A 14,566-nucleotide genomic window follows, 5' to 3' on the forward strand; every position below is an offset into this window, starting at 1 on the left:
CTTTGAGTGGTCTGCATGACTAGAAAAGCACTGTAGAAGTACAAGTCCATTTACCATGAAAAAAAAAAGGAACAGCCTTTTGCATAATTTCTGTTGTCACATCTATTAAAAACATCAACTAGAACCAAACTTCTTTTGCTCCATTAGGCTGATTCATGTCTCAGTAGGCTTCTCATCCTTAAAATCTGTCTGGAAACTGGACAAATGGAGGACAAAAGAACTGTCAGACTTGTCAACAGCAGAACAGGATCTGAAAGATGTCCTGAAGAAAACCTGAACCAGGACCTGAGAAATGCATCCAGTGTGTGTGACCTACACCCCAAAAGAAGCAATCTGAACAGCCAAAGTGCAGCAGGTGGAAAAAACTACAATAACATATAGTAGCAGGAAGCCTTTGAAGACGTGAGGGTCGCCCCCCCACCACCCCCCAAACAAAAAACCAGAGGGGTGGGTGGCCTGATGATGCCATTGATAAAAGGGCAAGCCCTGGTTACCAGAAAGGAACTCTGTCCCTATATCATTTACTGTTTATTTCTGTAAATGAGTTTCTCTCTCTCTCTCTCTCTGTATGTTGCATCTCTCTCTCTCTCTCTCTCTCTCTCTCTCTCTCTCCGTATGTTGCATCTCTATCTCACTCTATCTCTCTCTCCGTATGTTGCATCTCTATCTCACTCTATCTCTCTCTCCGTATGTTGCATCTCTATCTCACTCTATCTCTCTCTCCGTATGTTGCATCTCTATCTCACTCTATCTCTCTCTCTCTGTATGTTGCATCTCTATCTCACTATCTCTCTCTCTGTATGTTGCATCTCTCTCTCTCTCTCTCTCTCTGTATGTTGCATCTCTATCTCACTCTATCTCTCTCTCCGTATGTTGCATCTCTATCTCACTCTATCTCTCTCTCTCTATGTTGCATCTCTATCTCACTCTATCTCTCTCTCTGTATGTTGCATCTCTATCTCACTCTATCTCTCTCTCCGTATGTTGCATCTCTATCTCACTCTATCTCTCTCTCTCTGTATGTTGCATCTCTATCTCACTCTATCTCTCTCTCTGTATGTTGCATCTCTCTCTCTCTCTCTCTCTCTCTCTGTATGTTGCATCTCTCTCTCTCTCTCTCTCCGTATGTTGCATCTCTATCTCACTCTATCTCTCTCTCCGTATGTTGCATCTCTATCTCACTCTATCTCTCTCTCTCTGTATGTTGCATCTCTATCTCGCTCTATCTCTCTCTCTCCGTATGTTGCATCTCTATCTCACTCTATCTCTCTCTCTGTATGTTGCATCTCTATCTCGCTCTATTTCTCTCTCTCCGTATGTTGCATCTCTATCTCACTCTATCTCTCTCTCTCCGTATGTTGCATCTCTATCTCACTCTATCTCTCTCTCCGTATGTTGCATCTCTATCTCACTCTATCTCTCTCTCTCTGTATGTTGCATCTCTATCTCGCTCTCTCTCTCTCTCTCTCTCTGTGTATGTTGCATCTCTATCTCACTCTATCTCTCTCTCTCTCTCTCTGTTGCATCTCTATCTTGCTCTATCTGTCCCTCTCTCTCTCTCTCACTCTATCTTCCTCTCCCTGTTGAATCTCTATGTGATGTGGCTGTAGGGTTGTTGGTGCCTGTCGTGGCGGTAATCCCAGGACACGTTGGTGGACACCAGCAGTGAGGGATGCCGTCAAGCTGAAGAAGGAGTCCTATCGGGCCTTCTTGGCCTGTGGGACTCTGGAGGCAGCTGATTCGGCGAAGCCATGGAAACAACTTCTGGATGGCTTCGAGATGGGGAGCTGCTGACCTCAACTCATTGCACTCAAATTAACACATTTGAGTGCAATGCAAATATTTTAAAGAACCACATATGTTGTAAACAGTCCAAATTCAAAAGGAACGTTATCAACAACCTTTATTAAAATATAAGTAAATATAAGCTTAGCTGAAGGAATCAGTGAGGGCAACAGATTTGTATTAGGAGACATACAAAAAAATGAATGGATAATTGGTAAGAAAAAAAACTAAATAATTAATATAAACATATTAACATAAATTTTGTGACTTTACACCTCTGCTTATCCACTTGTCCGCATTACCGCAGACGGTGTGGACCAATCCGCCTGTTGAGCTCACATGACATCCTTCCCTCACTGATGAACAAGACCCGAGATATTTAAACTTTGGATTTGGAGGTGCTGCTTAACACTCGGCCGCAAATCGCTCAAGTGAGAGCTGGAGATCACGACCAGATGAAGCCAACAGGACCACGTCATCTGCAAAAAGCAGGGACCCAATCCTGAGGCCACCAAGCCGGATCCTCTCAACACCTCGGCTGCACCTAGAAATTCTGTCCATATAAGTAATGAACAGAATCGGTGATAAAGGGCAGCCTTGGCGGAGTCCAACCCTCACCGGAAACGGATCTGACTTACTACCGGCAATGTGGACCAAGTTCTGACACCTGTCGTACAGGGATCGGACAGCTCGCACAAGGGGGTCCGGTACCCCATACTCCCGGAGTACCCCCCCACAGGAGCCCCCGGGGGACACGGTCGAATGCCTTCTCCAGGTCCACAAAACACATGTAGACTGGTTGGGCAAACTCCCATGCCCCCTCCAGGACCCCAAAGAGGGTATAGAGCTGGTCCACTGTTCCACGACCAGGACGAAAACCACACTGCTCCTCCTCAATCCGGGATTCGACTATCCGGCGGACCCTCCTCTCCAGGACCCCTGAATAGACCTTACCAGGGAGGTTGAGGAGTGTGATTCCCCTGTAATTGGAACACACCCTCCGGTCCCCCTTCTTAAAAAGGGGGACCACCTCCCCAGTCTGCCAGTCCAGCGGCACTGTCCCTGATGTCCATGCTGCAAAGACATGTCAACCAGGACAGCCCCACAGCATCCAGAGCCTTAAGGAACTCCGGGCGGATCTCATCCACCCCCGGAGCCTTGTCGCCAGTACTATACACAGTACTGACGGACCAGATGGTGGACCAGAATCTCCTCGAAGCCGTCCGGAAGTCTTTCTCCATGGCCTCACCAAACTCCTCCCACACCTGAGTTTTTGCCTTGGCGACAGCCGAAGACGCATGCCGCTTAGCCCGTCGGTACCCATCAGCTGCCTCCAGAGTCCCACAGGCCAAGAAGGCCCGATAGGACTCCTTCTTCAGCTTGACGGCATCCCTCACTGCTGGTGTCCACCAACGAGTCCTGGGATTACCGCCACGACAGGCACCAACGACCTTACAGCCACATCTCTGGCTGGCCGCCTCAGCAATAGAGGCACGGAACACAGCCCATTCGGACTCAATGTCCCCCGCCTCACTCGGGACATGGTTGAAGCTCTGCTGAAGGTGGGAGTTGAAGCTCGCTCTGACGGGGGACTCAGCCAGACGTTCCCAGCAGACCCTCACAACACGTTTGGGCCTGCCAGCTCTGACCGGCTTCCTCCCCCACCATCTGAGCCAACTCACCACCAGGTGGTGATCAGTTGAAGCTCCGCCCCCCTCTTCACCCGAGTGTCCAAGGCATGTGGCCGCAGGTCTGGCGATACGACTACAAAATCCATCATCCAACTGCGGCCCAGGGAATCCTGATGCCAGGTGTACATATGGACACTCTTATGCTGGAACATGGTGTTCGTTATGGACAATCCATGACGAGCACAGAAGTCCAATAACAAAACACCATTTGGGTTCAGAGGGGGGGGACCATGCCTCGCAATCACTCCCCTCCAGGTCTCACTGTCATTGCCCACGTGAGCATTGAAGTCCCCCAGCAGAACAATGGAGTCCCCAGAAGGAGCACCCTCCAGCACTCCCTCCAAGGACTCCAGAAAGGGTGGGTACTCTGACAACAGACAACAGACAACAGTCAGGACCCGTCCCCCCACCCGGAGGCGGAGAGAAACTACCCTTTCATCCACCGGGGTAAACCCCAACGTGCAGGCACCAAGCTGGGGGCTGATGAGAATGCCCACACCTGCTCGGTGCCTCTCACCATGAGCAACTCCAGAGTGGAAGAAGGTCCAGCCCCTTTCGAGGGTTCTGGTTCCAGAGCCCAAGCCATGCGTCGAGGTGAGTCCAACTATATCTAGCCGGAACCACTCAACCTCGCGCACAAGCTCAGGCAAAAAACCCACAGAGACCCAAAGAGTCCCACAGAGACCCACAGAGTCCCACAGAGTCCCACAGAGACCCAGAGAAACCAGCAGAAACCCACAGAGACCCAGAGAAACACACAGAGTCCCATAGAGTCCCACAGAGACCCAGAGAAACCCACAGAGACCCACAGAGACCCACAGAGTCCCACAGAGACCCAGAGAAACCAGCAGAGACCCACAGAGACCCAGAGAAACCCACAGAGACCCACAGAGACCCAGAGAAACCCACAGAGACCCACAGAGACCCAGAGAAACCCACAGAGACCCACAGAGACCCAGAGAAACCCACAGAGACCCACAGAGACCCAGAGAAACCCACAGAGACCCACAGAGACCCAGAGAAACCCACAGAGACCCAGAGAAACCCACAGAGTCCCACAGAGACCCAGAGAAACCACAGGGACCCAGAGAAACCCACAGAGACCCACAGAGTCCCACAGAGACCCAGAGAAACCAGCAGAGACCCACAGAGACCCAGAGAAACCCACAGAGACCCAGAGAAACCCACAGAGACCCACAGAGACCCAGAGAAACCCACAGAGACCCACAGAGACCCACAGAGACCCAGAGAAACCCACAGAGACCCAGAGAAACCCACAGAGACCCACAGAGACCCAGAGAAACCCACAGAGACCCACAGAGACCCAGAGAAACCCACAGAGACCCACAGAGACCCACAGAGTCCCACAGAGACCCAGAGAAACCACAGGGACCCAGAGAAACCCACAGAGACCCACAGAGTCCCACAGAGACCCAGAGAAACCAGCAGAGACCCACAGAGACCCAGAGAAACCAGCAGAGTCCTTCTCATCTATGAGTCTTTATTTGAATTTTCCAGAGAACATTTAAAATGTACGGAACGATCACTGACATCACGTCTCTGTGTAACACTGACACAGCAACAGGGAAACATGGATACAAGTACACAAACACACAATCACAAACTCGCCATCTACAGTGATGATGCCCCCCCCCCCCCCCCCCCCCCCCCCCCCCCACCAGAGGACACACAGCCAAGGTCTGTCCCGCTTCACAAATGTCTGCAGTAGCAAAGAAACCGCATCTATAAAAGTAAGAAAACAGACGGAAGTGCTTGTAATCCTGGAAGTTTGTACATTTTTAAAAGGGTTTAGTATCAGCGGCTAGAAAATCAGTAAAAATAGCTCATCTCTGTAAAAATGTACGAGCAGGACAACCCTTGGCTGTGGATTTTTTTCTCATTGTCACAATTTTTTTCTTTGAAACTATTTTCAACTTCAGTACAACAACAACACTGTTTTTCCTTAATACAAGTATGTACAGCGACGGGGACGTGTGTGAACATAAAACCCGGCTGACGATGGAGGGAGGAACCATGGCGGCCACCTTCAGGTTACTGTCTCTGCAGCTCGGCTACCTGAATGCACTCAGTTTCTTTTGCCACTTTTATTTCCTCTCAAACGTAGATGTTCTTGGCTGCACATAAAAAACACATTTATTTAACCCCCCCCCCCACCCCCACCCCACCCAAGAAATCTAGATCCAGATTAGATGAGTAAATCGGGTGTAAACATACCAAACGTTTACACAGATAGAGGGAAAAAGGCACACATGATAAGACCACACATTGGAGAACAGCAACAGGGCTGGGGGGACGGAGACAGGGACCGGGACAGGGCGGAGACGGGACTGGGACAGAGACTGGGCGGAGACGGGACGGGGTGGAGACGGAGTGGAGACAGGGACGGGGACGGGGTGGAGACGGGACAGGGACGGGGACGGGGTGGAGACGGGACAGGGACGGGGACGGGGTGGAGACGGGGACGGGGACGGGGTGGAGACGGGACAGGGGCGGGACGGGGTGGAGACAGGGACGGGGACGGGGTGGAGACGGGACAGGGGCGGGACGGGGTGGAGACGGGACAGGGACCGAGATGGGGTGGAGACAGGGACGGGGACGGGGACGGGGTGGAGACGGGACAGGGGCGGGACGGGGTGGAGACAGGGACGGGGACGGGGTGGAGACGGGACAGGGACGGGACGGGGTGGAGACAGGGACGGGGTGGAGACGGGACAGGGGCGGGACGGGGTGGAGACAGGGACGGGGACGGGGTGGAGACGGGACAGGGACGGGACGGGGTGGAGACAGGGACGGGGTGGAGACGGGACAGGGGCGGGACGGGGTGGAGACAGGGACGGGGACGGGGTGGAGACGGGGATGGAGACGGGGTGGAGACGGGACAGGGACCGAGACGGGGTGGAGACAGGGACGGGGACGGGGTGGAGACGGGGATGGAGACGGGGTGGAGACGGGACAGGGACCGAGACGGGGTGGAGACAGGGACGGGGACGGGGTGGAGACGGGGATGGAGACGGGGTGGAGACGGGACAGGGACCGAGACGGGGACGGACAGGGAGGGGATTATTTTGGTTTTGGTCAGCTTGATGAAAAAGTGCCACTAAGTTTCTTCTTTCTCTGTCATACATGTTAATGTTGTGTGTTTGTGTCGTCCTGGATCGACAGGTTAAGCCCCCCCACCCCCCCCCACCCCCCCACCCCCCATCCTGGTGCAGATTTGACCTCCCTGAACAGTTCTGTCCTGTGTGAATAAATGTCCCTCCCAGACGTTTGGTCCAGCAGAACGCTGCTTCCCGTTCTGGCTGCATCACGTTTATGTAAATGAACATACGTGATGCGTGGGCGCAGAATCAACCGTGGGCTGCGTTCGCTGTCTTAGCCGACTCTGTTTTTCTTTCATGGCCTGCGTGTTATTCATTTACATTCCTCTGTAGACAGTTTCATCAAGCAGTTTAAAAGGGGTCATGCCATATCAAATAGGTTAGGAGAATATTCACAGTCTTCACACTCTCGGGTAGTTTTCTCGTGCATTTCAAGAGGAAGAACACACTACTTTGTTAACCAAATGCATCCAAACTATCCTTCCTGAGGAAAGGTTACACAAGACATGAAGAAAAGGGAGGGTGGGGGGGGTGTGGGGTAAAAGTCATAAAAAGCTTTGACATTCTTTTGAGTGACGTACACGTATTTATGCAACAAACGCCTCCACCGAAAACAAAGGGGAGATCGTGTAGCCCGGCAAATCAATTTCCCACTCCCACACACTCATCTCATTTCACTCCAGGCCTTGATCCAGCCGCTGCCATCGCCTCTAGCCTCAGCTGACTGGTTGACCCATGGCATTGCTTCAGCAGCTGCCCCCCACCCACCACCACCCTAACCCCATCCCGGTCACCTGAGAACCAAACTCTTGCTTCCTGTCAATCTTTTGGTTTGTTTTTTAGTTTTTTTCTTTTGTTTTTCAGAAGAGAGACAGTCTCTCTTCTTCCTCTTTTCCTGCACGTTAAGCCGCTCGGACGCTCTTATCCACCTGATGTCAGCTGGTTTATAAAAATATGGAGAGCAACAAACAGGAAGGACGGCGCTACGGCCAAATGCTGGCATTTTTAACGGTTATTCAGAAGGTGCACAAAGGAGTTTCATTCTATGTTGGCTAAGAGCACATTTACAACATGCCTTTGACATCAGACAGCAGTTTTCAAAACGTCACTCAAAGGCAGGTTTCACTAAAGTCTCCTACTTGTTTGCTTTGACATTAAAGAGCTTGCATCGAGCAGGCCTTCGGCATAAATAATACACCATAATAAACTGCACAATGTTGCTATGCGCAGAACATTATTCGGAGGCATCGTCATCTTTTTTTCTGTTTCTAACTATACATGACGTCACATGACACACAGGAACAAAGAGCCGACCATCTAGTCTGGAACCTGATAGCCACTTCTTAGACTCCAACTCACAGCTGATGTGTTTTAGACCTAGATAAGTAAAGGAAGAAGAAAGGAGGGGAGGATGGAACAGGAATACCTACTTCGTTCAGCCTGACTGAACGGTGCGTTTAAAGCCACAGTTGAGCAGGTCTTCATCATATTAAAACAGGTGTAACTGCCTCCTACTCACTAAATGCCTCACATCTCTTCTACACACCTCGTGATCTGCTCATCAGCTAATACCAGAGAAGAAGAGCAAGTCAACAATTACACTGGAAAAATATATGTATGTTTATATTCATATATATAGCATCTTTAAAATCTATTTGTACAGAATGTGTATATATATAGTGTACTTATGGCCATCTTGGCAGAGAAATAAAGGCATCTGAAACAATCAGCACTCTCTCAATGCCGTGGTCGTCTCAGGACCAGACATTATTACATTGCAGAGATGTGAAGAATCAGGAAAAAACATTAGTATTCTTTTAAAAAACTTTTTCCTCGGTGGCACTTTGTGCATAAAAAAAATCTAGAGTAAGGCTACAAGGGTGTGTATGTTTATCAGATAGTTTGTTAACAGAGGCCATGTTATCTTGGAAAGCTAGATATGCCACTGTGTGTTTTAGATCCTTACGTCCAGACTAAAACACTGCTGGAACACAGCTGTTTATGTAGCACTGTACTGAAGACAATAATAAGAACAAAAAGAAAGTACTACTCAAGCAGCCATGGTACATCACAGAGGTTTGGGAGAACCGGTTCTGGCCGCTACAAATCGCTTGTTAAAGGTAACATTAATTGTTCCTTTTTAAAAACATTCCTTTAACTGACGGAAGCAAATAAAAACAGAGAGAGGTGGGGTAGCAAAGGGGTGAAAACAGGATACCAACAGGGTAGCCATTGGGTAACGGGATAGAAACAGGATAGCAACCAGATAGCAGTAGGGCTCTAACAGGATATCAACTGGATAGCAATGGGGCAGTGACAGGATAGCAACTGGATATCAACTGGATAGCAATGGGGCAGTAACAGGATAGCAACTGGATAGCAATTGGGTAGTAACAGGATAGTAATTATATAGCAATGGGGTAGTCACTGGATAGTAACTGGATATCAACGGGGCAGTAACTGGATAGCAACTGGATAGCAATGGGGCAGTGACTGGATAGCAATGGGGCAGTAACAGGATAGTAACTGTATAGCAATGGGGTAGTCACTGGATAGTAACTGGATATCAACGGGGCAGTAACAGGATAGTAACTGTATAGCAATGGGGTAGTAACTGGATAGTAACTGTATAGCAACGGGGCAGTAACTGAATAGCAACTGGATAGCAACGGGGCAGTAACAGGATAGCAACTGGATAGCAATGGGGCAGTAACAGGATAGCAACTGGATAGCAACGGGGCAGTAACAGGATAGCAACTGGATCGCAACGGGCAGTAACTGGATAACAACTGGATAGCAACGGGGCAGTAACAGGATAGCAACTGGATAGCAATGGGGCAGTAACAGGATAGCAACTGGATAGCTACGAGGCAGTAACAGGATAGCAACTGGATAGCAACGGGGCAGTAACAGGATAGCAACTGGATAGCAACGGGGCAGTAACAGGATAGCAACTGGATAGCAATGGGGCAGTAACAGGATAGCAACTGGATAGCAACGGGGCAGTAACAGGATAGCAACTGGATAGCTACGGGGCAGTAACAAGGCAGCAGCGAAGTAGCAACGGGGCAGCAAAGTGTACAGTGTTCAGCAAAGAAATAGCAACTGGGTAGCAATGGGGCAGTAACTGGATAGCAACAGAATAGCAACAGGATTTTGAGGGGGTTTTTGAGGGGGTTGCAAAGGGACAAGAATGGGACAGAATCTGGATAGCAACAGAGGAATAATGTGATCGGAACTGGAACGCTACGGGGCAGCGAGGGCTTCCGTCGTCTTATTCTTACAATCAGCTGCTGGTGTGTCTAAGTACACGCCTAAGCAATCAAACAGTATCTGTATTGGTTTCCTTTCTTTATTTAAATATTAGTCATTGTTTTGAGGACTACTCAGACTCAACCGTCAGTCACATCACGCACATAAATAACAAAATAAATATAACAGCCACATCAGTCGATTCTCTCATATTAAATAAATAATAAATACATTTTTCTCCTCTCAGCAGTGCGTTTTTAAAAGGAATTAACAGAAGAAACAAACAAAAATATAATTGTTGTGATATTAACTAAAAAAAACAAACAAATATAAATCAGTCTGTTATGAAAAAAAATCTGCATTTAAAAAGTTAAGTGTTAAAAATGTTTTATAAAAGTCCTCCAAACAAAAAAGCCTCGTCAGTTCTCACGTAGATTCTTAAAATATTGACTTAAGACATCTGCAGATTGGTTCTCTGTTAGAATTTTCCTTTTTTGTTGTTTAAAAAATTAAAAGTAATAATAAATAGATTGCTTCAAATAAATAAACCTCAATAACATAAATGACAATAAGTTACAATTCAAAAGTTCACAAGTTTAAATAATTAGTTAATAACAATAATTATTGTACCACAAAACTATTCATTGAAATGAAGTGCAATTCCTATGTTGATAAATACTATTAATATGACTAACTGAACTGGAAACGTGTGCAGACTATCAGCATCATTCCAACAAGACGGGACGTCACTCTACTGCTTCTAAAATAAATCCACCGTCAGCTGTTCTGTCTCCTGACCTTCCTCTGACATCTCTGCTGCAGAAACAGCACAAAGCACACGCACACATTCAGTTTGCTTTGCTTCATATTGCAGGGTGTGTGTGTTGAATCAGAGAGCTCAGTGATGCTACAGGCCAACAGTGAGAGTCCTCTCCGTCCAGACCGCCGCCAGAGTGAATCCTGAAACTAATCCCGCTGCGCTGACAGTGAAACCCTTTTCAAAACAGTAGAGGAAGGAGACAACAGGTAAACAAACAACATAAAACCCCCAGATAGAGATTCTAGCACATCATTCTTCTTTTCCGTCCATTTGGGCTGAAGGATCCGCTTCCTTCTCCCAGCAGCAACGTGGTGAGGGTTTTGGTCCGCATCACAGCAGTGTTCCCTGGGTTGACTTTTAAAGTTGCTGTTTTTAAGTAACCTGAATTCCCTTTTTTGTGTGTGTGTTTTTTTTTTTAAATCAAATTTCATAATATTGTAGAGTATTTGAGCATCTTCCTTGGACTCAGCTCCACTTTAGTCCAGCGGCTCAGCTTTCCGGACAGCTTGGGTTTCCCCCTCTGTCTGCATGCAGAGCCTCACACCTTGATGCCCTTCACAGCTTTGTTAATGCTCTCCAGCAGGGCCTTGTTCTCCGGGCTCTGGATGCAGTCCTTGTTGGTGTACATGTCGGTCAAAGTGCTGACGTAGTGTTCGAAGTTCTGCTCAGTGATCGGCTCCTGCTGTGGTGCAAATGACAACCATTCTCAGATGTGAGGAGCAGCATATGTGAAGATGTGTGAATTATTTGTGCAAGGTTCAGCGCACGTTGACTGGAGCACGGGAACTCACCATGTGCGGCAGGCGGATATTTGCAAGGCTGCGGATGAGGGCTCGGCTCAGACCCGACAACTCCACAAACAGAGCTTCGTTCTGCTCCTCGATCATCTTGTTCTCATGTTCGATGCTCTTCAGATTCTTCTCCATGGAGGAGATCTGCAGCACAGTTACAGCCTGTCAGCACTCCCTCCTGCTGGTGTCCAGCTCTGTGGCCATGTCTCTCTGACCCCTTTAGGCTTTTTTCTCGTTAATGTTTATTCTTTCCTCTTCTGAATTACTAACATAAGCGATGTACCACCCACTTCCAACAACTGCAGAAAAACCCTGAAGGGTGCTGGAGAGAACAATGAAACCATTTACTCTGTACCATGGCTGCTAACTGGTTACATAACTTCAGATTTAGGCTTCCAACTGCATGTTAGATGATAGAACAGTACCTGAGTCTGCAGGTTGACCATGTCTGCCTCCATTTCATTGTTGGATTCATTCAGGTCGCTAATCTCCTTGTTGAGCTGCTTGATGTCTTCATCGTTGTCCAAAACTACAAACCAGGACAGACAGAAAAGAGAGAAAATGTATTTTACAGTTTCACCACACATTAGCATTTAACTGAATTTTACTTTATTTTATTTACTTATTTTTATTTGGTGTAATTTAACCTCTTCTTTTATCACATTATTTATTGTGAAGTTCTTTTTATTACTGTTGCTCTTAATTCTTCTTACTGTTTCTTAAGGTTATTTAACTTCTGTTTTTAACTCCAGTGTTTTCCTTACGGGGATCCCCCACGCTGGGGTCCCTGCCTGGTTGGTCTGGGGGCTGTTGCCATGGCGACTATCCTGTTTGAGTGGCGCAGGGTCCTGCAGCTTTAGGGCTGTGGGGTGGACCCCGGCCTGCCTGGGTGGTTGCCGTGGCAGCAGTCCCCCTATGAGCATGCGGGGACTGGTGCCTGGTGTGGATGAATCCCAAAGATATTGCTTCCTCTCATCAGTATCAAGTCAGATGTTTATCACTTAATTCCATGTTTTATCGTCTTTATCTATTATACCTATGTTAAGTTAAGGAGACAGTATTAATTGAGTCATGTTATGGGGAGGGAGAAGGGTGAGGATGGAGTTGCTGTCTTGAGTGTGTGGAAGATAACTTGAATCTGTTTTTTTATTATTGTGTTTAAATGTCTTGTTATTAATATTTTGTGTGTGAATGTTTATTTGTAATCTTTATGACTTGTTTTTTTCTTGTAAAGCACTCTGTGTTGCCTGTGGCTTGAAAAGAAGAAATAAAGTTTGATTTGATTTGACATAATATTCATTCATAAAAATGAATGAATATTCACTGATGATCTCACCATCAGTAGCTCTGAACTTGGTGCTCAGGTAGTCGTCTGCCGGGAACTTGGCCTTCTTCTTGGCGTACAAGGCTCTGGGGCATCCTGAGAGGCTGTCAGAAGACATGTAAGACATTGTAAGCTGTAGTGAAGGCTAAACTAATTTTACTGTTGGCGCTTCCTATTAGCATCACAGTCCAGAGAAACAGCTATCTTAACTTACTAACGTACATCTCTATAATTATTTGTTGTATAATATATTTTCTTTTTAAATAAACAAATAAAATCTTAAAACTTTGGAAGCCAGTTGAAATAATCATTAGTCTCGCTAATTAGCTAGCTTGTTCCTCTGCCTTCAGTTTTAAAGTAAAGCTAACATAAACTAGCAGCAGCTCCATGATCAACTTCACAGACACAACATTATTTACCATATTAATCAAATTCTACACGGGATAGTTCATAAGACTTCTAACACATGTTTAATATAAAACACTCAACTTTGAAGCATGGTGCACAGGAATTAGCCTAGCTTAAAGCTAAGACAGAAATCAGCAATTGTGGCTAGCTCTAAAGTTAAAAAGCCCTCCTGCTAACATATGTACAAAAATGCTTTGTAAAAATACATTTTAAACCTTCAGCATTTAGTTTAAAGACCTAAAATCTTTTCAGGCCCATGTGTATCGTTCGTCCATGCAGGTGTTATTTCATCTGGAAATTCGTCGTAATTGGGGGCGTGTCCTTTTGGTTGATAGGCAAATGATATCCAGCACCAACAAAGCAGAATGTAGCATAACCGTGGTTTTTAGCCAGCTAATAAACATGACTTAGCTTTAGCCTGCCTAGCTCTGTTAGCTCCTGGTTAGCTCCTGTTTAGCTACTGGTCAGCTGGGTTAGCTCTTAGCTCCAGGCTGCTCAGAGTTTGATAGATGTTACTCAGCCACGCCCACTCTCACAGGCTCCACCTCTTTGCCCAGGTTCGTATTTTCCCGGAGTGACGCCGACCAGGATGACAGTGGGGGAAACCGTCCAATGAGCTTCAGTTCAGCTCTTCAGAAACCTGCAGCTGATGCCACATAGGCTCCGCCCATCTTTTACACACTGTTTCTGTGATGTGTGGGATTAAAGTTTGGACACCAAGAAGTGGCGCTCACCTGCGGTGCGTGAGGAAGCTTCCGTTGGCGTGGCCGGATCCATCGCAGCCGGGGGTGGGGCAGGTGGGCCCCTCTGTCTTGAAGGCCTTCCAGTTGAAAGCAGTGCCGTTGAGGAGGCCCTCCTTCTGCCTGCGGGCGGCCAGGGGGCAGCCGTAAGCGCTGCGATGTGTGGCGTACTTGCCGCTGATGTGGCCCAGGCTGTCGCAGCCGGGCACGGGGCATCTGCAGACAGCGTGGGAAAGGAGGTGACAATGACAGGAGAGTGGTGTAGCAGAAGAGAGATAGAAGGAGAAAGAAATCCAGAAGGTAGCAAAACGGATTAGAAAAGGGGAATCCAAAACTGAAATCTGTAGAGAAAACTGAGATTATTCTATTAAAAATGTAAAGATAGTTTTTTTCTTTTGGGCCAGATTTATCTACAATCAATTCTCATTTCTGTGTCCGACAGTGTGATATTACTAGAGATTTTGCCATCAGCATGCTGCTGTATTAACCTTTTTGTGTGCAAATGCAAAGTGAAGCCCATGTTTTTCTCTTTTATGGTGCTCTATTAGACTTTCCACTGGGAGTCAGTATCTGCAGTAAGTGTATTTTCCCATCAGTACGGGTTTTATTGTTTGATTCAATTACGGGGGCAGGTCA

At 47.4% G+C, this 14,566-nt stretch overlaps 1 protein-coding gene across 1 annotated transcript in view; it reads right to left on the minus strand.

Annotated features, from left to right (window-relative positions):
- Nucleotides 1-11,205: 11,205 nt before the first annotated feature.
- Nucleotides 11,206-14,566, minus strand: part of myt1b (myelin transcription factor 1b) — a gene marked incomplete at both ends in the record, with an annotated part of 72,616 nt that continues 69,255 nt past the window's right edge. Inside the window, 5 exons of the mRNA XM_079239555.1 lie at nt 11,206-11,349; nt 11,459-11,602; nt 11,884-11,987; nt 12,795-12,886; nt 13,925-14,146. Of these exons, the coding sequence (XP_079095681.1) occupies nt 11,206-11,349; nt 11,459-11,602; nt 11,884-11,987; nt 12,795-12,886; nt 13,925-14,146 (706 nt within the window). The remainder of the gene's footprint in view (nt 11,350-11,458; nt 11,603-11,883; nt 11,988-12,794; nt 12,887-13,924; nt 14,147-14,566) is intronic.

Source organism: Telmatherina bonti (genome assembly GCF_933228915.1).
Source record: "Telmatherina bonti genome assembly, chromosome: 4".
NCBI classification, from domain to species: Eukaryota; Metazoa; Chordata; class Actinopteri; order Atheriniformes; family Telmatherinidae; genus Telmatherina; species Telmatherina bonti.